This window comes from Varanus komodoensis, unplaced genomic scaffold (genome assembly GCF_004798865.1).
Source record: "Varanus komodoensis strain SLA01 unplaced genomic scaffold, ASM479886v1 scaffold1, whole genome shotgun sequence".
Lineage (NCBI taxonomy): Eukaryota > Metazoa > Chordata > Lepidosauria > Squamata > Varanidae > Varanus > Varanus komodoensis.
In genome coordinates, this window is record NW_025335268.1 from 127,132,016 (window position 1) to 127,143,272 (window position 11,257).

The 11,257-nt window shown below is 41.8% G+C and overlaps 1 protein-coding gene across 1 annotated transcript in view; it reads right to left on the reverse strand.

The window, feature by feature from the left end:
* Nucleotides 1-7,555, reverse strand: part of CCND3 (cyclin D3) — an 83,788-nt gene extending 76,233 nt beyond the window's left edge. Inside the window, exon 1 of the mRNA XM_044445184.1 lies at nt 7,432-7,555. Within this exon, the coding sequence (XP_044301119.1) occupies nt 7,432-7,458 (27 nt within the window). The 5' untranslated portion in view covers nt 7,459-7,555. The remainder of the gene's footprint in view (nt 1-7,431) is intronic.
* Between the last annotated feature and the right edge of the window lie 3,702 nt (nt 7,556-11,257).

Consider the following 11,257-nt stretch of genomic DNA (forward strand, 5'->3'; position numbering starts at 1 on the left):
ATTGGTGCTGAGCCACAGAATCAGGGAAACAGTCCAACGGCGCTTCCAGATTAGGCCTTTATGGTACTATCACCATCTCTCTTCGTGGAATTTTACTGTAGATCTAGATGTCCATCATTTACAGCCCTCCCACGTTTTTTCATTGCTCCTTTTGGGTTTTCCCCCCTTACTGCAGAAAATCTGTGGAGGGATAAAAAGATGGAATGGCTGCCCAATGCTTTTGGACTGTTAGTGTTTGGAGCCTTCCATCTGGAAGCACCCCCCACAAACCACCTGCCCCGAGGAAATGCACATGACGTAGGTACATAAATGCTAGAATTCAGTATGCCCACCAGGATGAGGCGTGGGGGTGGGGGAAAGATGGCACCGAGCAGCACAGCAGAGCCAGGGTCAAAAGGCAAAAATGCAGCATGGCACTCATGGCAGTGAACCAGAGACTGTCTGTTTGCTGAGAGCAGAAACTGGGCCTGACCCAGGAAGCCTTATGGGATTAGAATACCATAAATGGGCAAAATGTTCATGCTTCTCAGCGCTACATTTGGGGACCACCAGAACTTACTCTGCTACTCAGTGGAAGGATCTGTGGTTGCCTTGCTCTGCTAATGATGAGAAACAGTTGTCTGCTGTGCACTTTATGGTGTCTTTTGTTGTGCATTTGGAACTGGGCAGAGTCAGTCAAACTGCAGCAAAGCGTGGTGTCTGCGCATATAGACAAGCTTAATGTTGTGAAGCAGGATCTGTATTTGTAAGCAGCTTTTCAGTTGCAAGTGGCAGAAGAAGGTTTCCTCCTTGAGAATTCCAAGCCAACTAGGATACATTTAATTAAGTGAAAATGAGACCAGAGGAATGCTTGGCTGGGCAAAGTCTACCCCCTAGTGGCAGAGAAATATTTAAAAGTTGGGAAAGAAGCACCCATTGGGTATGGGAGCACAAGGCACCCTCCATACTAGTGGCTTAGTCTGGGATTGCCATCCTTCATTCACTCCCTTTTTATGGGGCAGTCGGACAAGGCATTTATTATGGAAGCACAGTGGCTTGTTCCTCACATTTTAGGGGAGATGGGGGGGGGGAGTGTGAATGTGCCAGTCAGCCATCCCCAACATGGGACTTCCCAGATGTTTTGGCCCACAACTCATGCAGATTCTACTAAAGTATAGCTACATTGGCTGGGGATGATGGATGTTGAAGACTAAAACTAAGATTTTTAGTGTTTTATATTTTAACTGGTGTTTTGTAAGCTGCCCCGAGGCTTCGGCGAATGGGGCGGCATAGAAATTTTTAAATAAATAAATAAATAAATAAATAAAAACATCTAGGGGACACTAGACTTCAGAAGGCTGTTCTGGCTGTTTTCTCAGTGCTGAATTTCTTTTTACTTAGTGGGGAAGTCTGACTAATCTAAGAAAGTCAGACAAGTACTGCTATCTCCAGAAATGTAGCTGCTCCTAATCTTAAAAATCTTCTGATTTGTGTTAAAGGGGCAAGATTTTATATGGGCAATGAACTATATCATAACTCAGCACATATGCAATGCAACCTTTGAGGCAGGCAGCATTTTGTAATTCAGTCATCTTTTTAAAGAAGGCTTAGGGTGCATCTGAAGAGAGGGCGTATAGCACTACTAACTGGAAGTCATTGAGCAATAATTCTACCTCCCTAACAGATTTTCTGCAGTGAGGAAAAATATGGTAGAGCCAAGGGAAAATACAGGATTATGAGTAGGAAAGCTCCCCCAGTAAAACTGCATTAATGAGACATGACAATGGTAAACCTAATAGGTATACCATATATTATTATACTGCCATTTTGACACAAAAGGCATTAAAGTATTGTAGAGGTATAGCTCTGTAACACTGTGAGGCACGTTCTGGAAAAACATCACTTTGATCGCTTTTCCTGTTACTGCTGTTAAGCACACCCACACAATAAGGGCATTGCTCTCTACCATTCTTTCATTTAAATTATCATTTTGATAAGTTTAAAGAACTGATAGCCGGAAAATAGATTTAGCACTACTGAAAAGAATGAGGAAAAAACACAGGGGCTATAAAAATGTGAAGGCTACATTGCAGCAAACACATGCTGACCCATGAGAGATTCAGCTGTCACTGCTCACCTCTCACATCAAACTCCCTCCCCCTAAAAGTGACAGAAGAATAGAAACATGGTGGAACACAGAGAATGAGCACAATAGCCTTTAATAATGCGGAAAGTTGATTACAGTCCTGATTGTAGCTTACAGCATAGGGACAATGTTTAATTAGAGATAGAACTGTTTCTGGAAGCATCCCAGAGAAAACGGTTGCCAGACTGCTAAATTTCAAACTTTTAAGTTAGAATTCATTTGTGGAGATTCTCCATACACCCCCTAATTCGCCACTTTCCAGAGATTGTCCTTGCCAGCTCACTCTATCTGCCCTTTCCAAGCCTGGAAAAATCCCTGGAAAGTGATGAGTTTGGTAATCAGCATGTTGCATGGGGAATTCACCCTGATGTTAGGGTTACTGGGGAAATCCAGGGTAGGGTTAGGGTTGGCAAAAGCAAGGTGCTTCTGATGCTTCGAAGGCATGGACAGTGCTCAGAAGGGGCAGATAGAATGAGCTGGCAGAAAAATCTCCGGAAAGTGAGGAGTTTGGAAATCGGCATGATGCATGGGTAACTCGTCCCAATTTTTAGGTTACTGGGGAAATCCAGGGTAGGGTTGGGGTTAGTAAACCAAGGTGCTTTTGATGCTTGGCCATCATATGACATATGTATTATCCTTGAACACTGCAGAACAATTCTTTAGATTTGATTCAAATTTAAGTCCCATGTACTTCAGTGCCGCTGCCAGGGTATAGAATTGTAGCCACAGGTTGTATTCCAGATGGAATACCAGTGTGCACAGGAAACAGAACTATTTGCACAGGAGTAGCACAGGGTGAGGACACTAAGCCTCTGAAATTTGGCTGGCCCAGTGTGGAAAGTTCAGGACTTATTTCAGCACCCTGGACCTTTCCAGGGTTGCAATCCACAAAGCGCTAAGTAGTCCATAGGTCATGCCCAGAAGCATTTATAGGGGGGTGGGGGGAACCACCAGTCTGAATCAATAGATCCTGTCTTGAACACTGGGATTAAAACAGGATTCCTTGTCTGAAAATGTTAAAAAGTTCTGCTGTAAAGCATTTAGGAAAAGATAACCTGGATCACCAAATAAGTGACAATGGCACATTAATGGTAGAAAAGAAAAAATGCATGGAAAGGTCTGAAATAACTGGGAACATGAATGATGTTGACAAGAGAGCATTCTACATTAACCACTGGATGACCACATTTAAAAAAGCAGACCTGATCTATGTAGGACAAGGTTGTAGCTTCAAGGGAGACCGCTAGACAAGTAAATTAGGACAAGTCATTTTTCTTACACATTTTCCCCCATAGTATACCACGTGATTCATGAAATAAGACATTCTCGCATACAATGGTTCTGGTACTGTAACATGATGGTAATAGTCTGTTTTGGGTGGAGGGAATGTTTTAGAGAAGGTGCTTACAATCAGTAAAATATAAATCAAGATTACCAGGTATTGCTTGAAGCTGAGAATATAAATGTTTTCAATACTAAAATGGGTTTGAGCAGCAAAATGAAGTTTGCTAATGTTGTTGCTGCATTCTGGTTTCACAGCTTCTAAATATGCTACAGTATTATGTTCCAGCTTCCTTAAGACAAGAGGTAAATGAGAAATATTTTACAAGAACCAGAGCTATCCAAAGAGCCACACAGTTCTTCAGCCCAGTCCTAACTTTGGAAGCATTGGATTGACTGCAGTAGGATTCACTTCCAAATAAGTGTGCACTGGAGCTGCAGTTTTGGGAACTGAAGTCTGTGAGTATCTACAATTAGTCTATTCACTGTTAGACACCAAAATGAAGATAAGGGCAGGGTTTCCCTTTATCATTGCTGGGGAAACTGTTTTAAACTGCTAATAAAGGAAAGGAAATCTGATGAGATCAGGAGATGGGACTTCAGAAAAAGGGAGTGAACTTCCAACATTATCTAGACTCTGGCTCCAGCTCCAGAACTCAATCTGGCTCCAAAGCCTGAAGCACTTCCTCACCCATGCCCTAAAGAAAACAGGGAACCTTGTGTTCTTATTCTTCCTTGTCTTCTGTTTATCACATGAGGCACAATTAAGTGGACAGGTCACATGACTAAACACTACAAGAACACAATAGGACACCTGCTTTTGCACAGTTTTCATTCATTTCATTGAGATTCACCCAGGAGAGTATCAGTGGATTGGGGTCCTGGCCTTCCTTTGAGAGTCACAGTTTTCTCATTTCAGGAGCTCTACGGCCTGGAAGGAAAACATGGAGGGGAAATTATTTGAACTGAGAAAATGGACAAGAAGGAAAGAGTTAAGCACCCTCCACTTGTCCTGTGCTCAAAATTGCAGCTTTCCAAGGCAACTTGTCATTAAAACAGAAAAAAATTAAGGCTTCTGTTCAAGTATTTGTATCTACTGTGCGTGGTACCCCTCACATCTGCCTCAAGGCTCAACCAGCAAATGCTTTGCTAGCACATCACAGTTTTTTTCCGGCTCCCTTTCTCACGTCTAGCAAATAATTTGCTTCAGAAGTGCTGAAGGCTCAATATTCCTCTTGAAAATGCTGGCAATTGCAGCTGCTTGCTGCCAGTGAAATTCAAGCCCTGTGATGCCTGTAAAACCTCATGCTTCACGGCACAGTCTCCCCTACTTCTTTACCGACTTGATGATTCAACCTTTTGATCCATAGCAATGGCTTGGCATACTGTACTTCTGTAAAATATCTGCTTTGCACAAAGATTTATTTTAATTAGCCATATCAGCTTCAAGAGACAGTCAAGATATTCCATCTCAAGCTCAGGCTGAACAGCTTTAGTCTGTTGAAGCAAAAACAACCAAGATGCTTGTGGAACCTTTTAAAAGACTAATAACTTTCTGGCATAAGCTTTTGTAGATTAAAGTCTTCTTCATCTCATGCAGGAAGTACTCACCTGAGTTCTAAGCATACATACAGACACACATAGATGGGACATTTGGGAGGGAATCAGAAACAGTAGGGTCTACATAAGAAACAAGATAGAAATGCAGGAAGTGTAATGATAACCATTTTGAATAAGATGACTACCAGTATTGCTACTTGTAATAATGAAGCACCTATCCTACACACTGTACAATAAACTAAAATGACATCAATCCTGATGGCACAAGTCCCCCATGTAGCACTCATAGGAACCTCAAGTGGTGCCTACAAATTTTCTTTTTTTAAATTAAGAACATAATTAATTTTTCCATTCCTTTTTGAGATATGTTCATACATTTGTATGAATTGCATAATGTTTTCTAGCAATTATACATAGGCTTCAACAAAAAGTAAACCAAATATTCAAACAAGAATCCATTTGAAGTTGGCATCCATATACCACCCCTGAAAGCATTGTTAGTGCCACCCATCCGTTACATTATAGGAGGTGTTTATCTTTCCAATTTTGTAATGACAATCTTTCAACTGCCCAAAGAGCACAGAGAAGTCATTTCCCTTTCCATTTATTAATTTCCATGAAGCAGGCAAATAATTTAAAAGGGTGTGAAGATGAGTGAATATTGGAGACTGTTTCATGCAAAATCTGTGCAAAAATTCCCTCCCAGAAAGAAGCAAGTATTGAGCATTGCCAAAGTATATACTTAAAAGAAGCATGAACTGTACTGTAGTGCCAGCCCAGCAATTAGCTGAATGACAGTTCCTCATTCAAGAGAAGTCGTAGTTTTCAAAAGACAGAGAGAATGTTTTTGCCAAACAAGTTGCAGCCTAGTACCCATGTACACAACAGAGAGATGAAAAGTGGAATTCACCGGTTAGGCATTTTTTGTTGGCACCCACAGCAGTTTCTCAAATTCCCAAAGGTGCCCATGGATGCAAACAGATCTGGACCCTGGCCTATGGTTTATTATCAATCAGTCAACATGGAAAAAGTATAGCAACAGGCAAGGAAAGGATTAATTCAAACAAAACTAGGTTTTTCAGACATATATAAGGAAATTTGCCAATTGCAGAAGGCAGAGGATGTACTCAGGAGGGACCAGCCCAAGTTAAGGAGTATGTTTTTATGCCACTTCTATAAAGGAGGAGAATATAGTAGCATGGCAGATATGAGAAGGTAATGAATTACAACTAAAGGGGGAACTAAGAGAGGGAGGATGAACATCAGCAAGAGAACTAGATGTTCAGGATTTTCCCAGAAAGTTTTCCACATGCTCAGACTGAAAGCCACATCAATCTGCCTGGGCTGGCGCAGTAAAGTTGATGCTTCCTTTGTTCTTTAAGATCCTCCAGCTCTGCCACACAACAGGATGCTGCAACCACTCTGAAAACATTTCTCAGCAGCACAACAAGCCTCTACCAAAACCTGTCTCCATGCAATCAATGTAACGCTGCTACTTGAACAACCAAGTTAGATGACAAAACAAACACATGCTGCAACCCACTTTGAAATAAACTTTCAGCCATTACACACTATTTAATTCCAACAACCCAGTGGACATCTATGCGATTCCATCTGCTTCTAATCAGCCAGCCAGGTCCGATAGCAGCAGCAGTTACAATTGTAGTCGGGGCACTGAGGATTTCACGATATATGTTTGTGCAGGAAGTAATTGAAGAGTACAAAATAGGAAATACATATACATTCTGTCTTCAGGAATTTATACATATGTATTTACATGTTTTTACAAATGTAAAACATGTATCAGTACATTATATTCCTAAATGCATGTACATAAATCATTGTCTTGGCTTGCAAAATACATGAGTGGGCACATAATCCTTTTTGTGTATGTTGCATGTAAACATCATAACCAGTATATGTACAAGTTAGACGTACTGAAATTTTCTTTTCTACACCATCATTAAAGCCCTGTCTTTTCTGTGGGTACATGTATGTATGTATGCTCTGAACTCAGGATGTGGTTCCTGAGTGAAAAATATAATGTATGAAGCAACATCAAGATTGAATAGTATCTCTTATACTCTCTCTCTCTCTCTCTCTCTCTCTCTCTCTCTCTCTCTCTCTCTCACACACACACACACACACACAAACTAGAACACCAAGCCAGGCTGTAGATGGGGATAAGACAATGCAACAAGTGCATGAGAAATGTATATTAAAAGTCTTGTTTTTAAGTTCAAACTCTACAATGAGTTGGCTCCAGACCAAGCCATACGCAAAGTCAGCTTACCCAGAACTAAGCAATAATCAGATCTGTATTGACTTGTATGAATCCCATGGAATCACAGTATAAAAATACTTTGCACATGTTTCAGGAACCCACACTTGCTGATCTCTTAGAACATTAACTCACTTTTTGCTATTCACAGTGTAAATCTTAAAGAAACAGAATAGCTTCCTACCTCATTCTTGACAATCAAGAAGGTCATTTCTCCGATGATATTTTAAAATAAATAATCCAATGTCTCATACATTTATTTTCCACAGCTCACACTTTCTACTGCCATCAGTGACAGTACGGCAAGTTTACTGGAACGGCTGTTCCGATTCAAACCAACACAGTGGAAGCCCTTTAATTTTCAGGGTTCTGACAGTTGTTTACATTGCTGTGTTTCAGCATTGTTATTGGTTGGAACAATGCCTGCTCTCTGCCACATGTGTTACATTCAAACAGGAAGTGAGGAGTAGAGGGGCTGTAGGAGGTGGGTTTCCTGTTGTATAATCTGCAGTACCAACACACACTTTTACATGCTCAGCAGAGTTTCATGAAAAAATCACCGCACTAGAAGGGAAAGTGACGCCGAAGAAAATACGAGATACAGTACTAAACTTAAAACACCCCAAACTTCTTCATGTGAGAGGCACACAGTGAAGAGGCTGAGGCCATTATATATCACAGTTTTGAAAGATGTACACACCCACTGCAAAGTTTTCCTGAAGTGCTGCTACCAGTGTATTGTGATGTACGGTGGGTACGTTGCCAGCTTGCCAGCAATCAGCCTCAGAAACAAAACAGCACAAGAGACAAACGGGTGTGGAACACTAGAGAAAGCCTGAGCTGTGTCAGTGATCTTTTACTTGATCTGGGGTGAGAAAGCCTCAACAGGTAGTTGAGAAAGTAGTGAGAAAGCAGGTAGTTAAAAACCTGAGCAAAACATAAGGATGGTTTTGTCTCATCAACTAACTTTAGCTTTAGGAGTTCAAATAGTGCCCTGTGCCTTGTTCCTGTCTCTGCCGCTTGACACGGGACTCAGAGGCACCCAAAGGTAGAGGGGTGGGTCTGAGGTCCTGGCTCTTTCTGGCTCTCTGATTCGTCTGTAATAGGCCACTGCCACCTTTGATGGAAGCAGGTGAACTTTTGCATAGTCTAGCTGAGCAATACAAAAGCTGGGAGTGGAGGTGGGGAGAAGCCCCGGCAGCAGCGGCAAGTGAACTTGCCATTGAGCCACTATGGCATCCGGGTTCAGCACTAACAGAAAGCGGCAAATTTTCCATTCTCAGCATCCATGAGCCCTTCTGTTCACTCCTACAAATGCCTCTTTTCATGAATTGCCACTCTTTTGTACTTCTGAACTAAAACTGTTCTCTCTCTCTCTCTTTTGCAGTTAATAAAAAAGGTAAAGGTTTCCCCTTGACGTGAAGTCCAGTCATGCCTGACTCTAGGGGGCAGTGCTCATCTCCGTTTCCTAGCCGAGGGAGCCAGCGTTTGTCCGCAGACAGTCTCCATGGTCATGTGGCCAGCATGACTAAACACCGAGGTGCACGGAACGCTGTTACCTGCCCACCAAAGTGGTACCTTTTTATCTACTTGCATTTGCATGCTTTTGAACTGCAAGGTTGGCAGGAGCTGGGACGGAGCAACGGGGACTCACCCCGTTGTGCAGATTCGAACCAGTGAACTTTCGATCAACCAGCCCAGCAGCACAGCAGTTTAAACCACTGCGCCACCCACATCCCTTTGCAGTTAGTAGAAGTATGTTTTTGTTAACTTTTGCCCAGGATCCCCTATGCACCAGTTCGCGAAAGACCTTTTCAGACATTTTAGTGTCTGTGGGCTCTCTTCCGCCCCTCTCATAACCTTGCTTTTCTCTGTGTATTGGGTTCCGGTACACATGGCAGGGCTGTCTTCTTAAACAATACAATGAACTTGTGCATTCCAGGAGAAACAGCCTGCTGCTGCCTGCCCCAAACCACATTCTGTATATGCAGGTTGAAACATTTGAAAAGGGAGCAAAGGATTCTTTTATGAAGATGGTCAGAGCACTCCTATGGCCCTAGACAGCAGCTAGAAGGCCATAGGAATTACTTGTTCCCAAATTTGAGGTTGGAAAACAGCTCCAATCTTGGATCTGGAGATCTACCCTGGGAATTCCCAACCCTCCATACACAGCTAGTATGGAAAGAACTGTGCCAGATGCTTCTTCAAGGTCATAAAAGTGACCTCAGAGAAGGGAGTTGTATGATGAGGGCAGGCACCATCAAGACATGACATATCCTGGTGGCAGCCCAGCCCTCTTTCCTCCACGTCTTAAGTGCAAAAATTAGACAGCTGAAATCAGCTGTCTGATCACTTTGCAAGAGCAGGAGCAACACAGAGGTGATCTTTGCCTGTGCATAGGATGACCACCATCCTCCAAATTTAGACAGATAAGGGCATTGCCATTGGATTGCACCCTTTCTGCTTTGGATTGCCTTTTGAGTATAACATACTTTTGTTTGTGTTCATATATTGTAGGCTATAGTGATTTCTGGAGATCCTTGTTCCGTTTAACTAGTGCATAGTCAGGATTCTTATAACTCTTTCCTAATAACCTTAGGTCAAAAGTAAGCATGATTCAGTTAATGGCAAATAACTTGATGTATGCAATGAAACTACCACATATAGACTATAGACTTGTTTTCCAGACAGGCAGCTCCTGGCACTACCAGTCAAAAGAGATCATAAATCTATCTGGCTTTTCCTTCCTTAACAAGGTTGCTTTGTGGTAAGAAAAAAAGATGGAAGAAAATGTGGAGAAAATGTGGAAAATGGAAGATATTATCTTGTTCCCCTTTAAAACTCTGTGAATAACTTAAGACAAATACACAATAAAAGCCTCATGTGGCATTGCCCTAAACCAGCCTAGAAGACTGTTTTTTTTCAATAATTTTGAAGAAATTAACAAAACATTTATCTTCTCCTAAAATTCCTGCCTTGGGGCAGATTTCATGTTTTCCTAAAGATGAAGTTAGCAACTACATCTTTTTCTCTCCCCCGCCACCTCCCCAAGTAAGGCCAGGAGTTTTAATCTAGGTCAGGATCCTAAGAGAGGGTTGGGGAGGGGGTGCTTTAATTTTGATTTCACCCAAATCCCCTGTTCCCAGAGCATCTGGCAGGTTAGCACCATGCTCTGGAGAACTGAATAGGTTTATCTCATCTCTTTCTTTCCCAATATACATCCAAACATTTAAGCTTCCTTCCTTCCTTAGTACAGACTAGTATAGGCACATCCAAAAATTTAAGTTTTCTTTTAAATAAGCTGAGTATTTTGACGTGTAAGTTTGCAGTCACCAGAAAGATGACTCCAACCACTAAATAGTTTTCTGCTTTGCTGACTAGCCAGCTGACACAAGAAATGAAGCCTATTGCATGATCAGACAAAACAAGAATCACTCTTCTAAGAGGATAGTTTTTACTGAACTCAGATTTCCACCAAATTAAGAGTTCGCCCACTCATGGAGAGTCCTCCATATTCAGTCTAACTGGAGGACAAAATGCTGTCTCTCATACTATCTTCCCTATAATGAACCCTGCATTTGCTATAAAACGGAGGCTCTGCCGAAGAAGGTATCCTGGACCTAACAAGCTAGGTTCAGAGAAAAAAGAGGGTTGCCTTCCCTTGTTGTCCCCTTCTCCCACCCCCAAAGGTACTCTTTTTTATAGATGGACCTTAATAGAAATTCTCCTAAACTCTTCCACATGCAAAGGATCTCAGAGGGGGTTCTTTAATTGCAGTATTTGGGTTTTTTTTAAAAAAATTCGCATAGTTTTTGTTAAGTCCTGTGCTTTATATATTAGGGAAGAAGATTCAAGGCATCTTTCTTTGTATATTTGAAGGGCTGGGCTAAAGCAAGGAGACTTTAGTAATAGGGCTCCAAAAGTCTATAAGCAGCTGCATAGATTGGGACATGTCAGGGGATTCATTCTGGTTGTTGTATCCTATCACTAATAATAATCCTTTTCCTTTT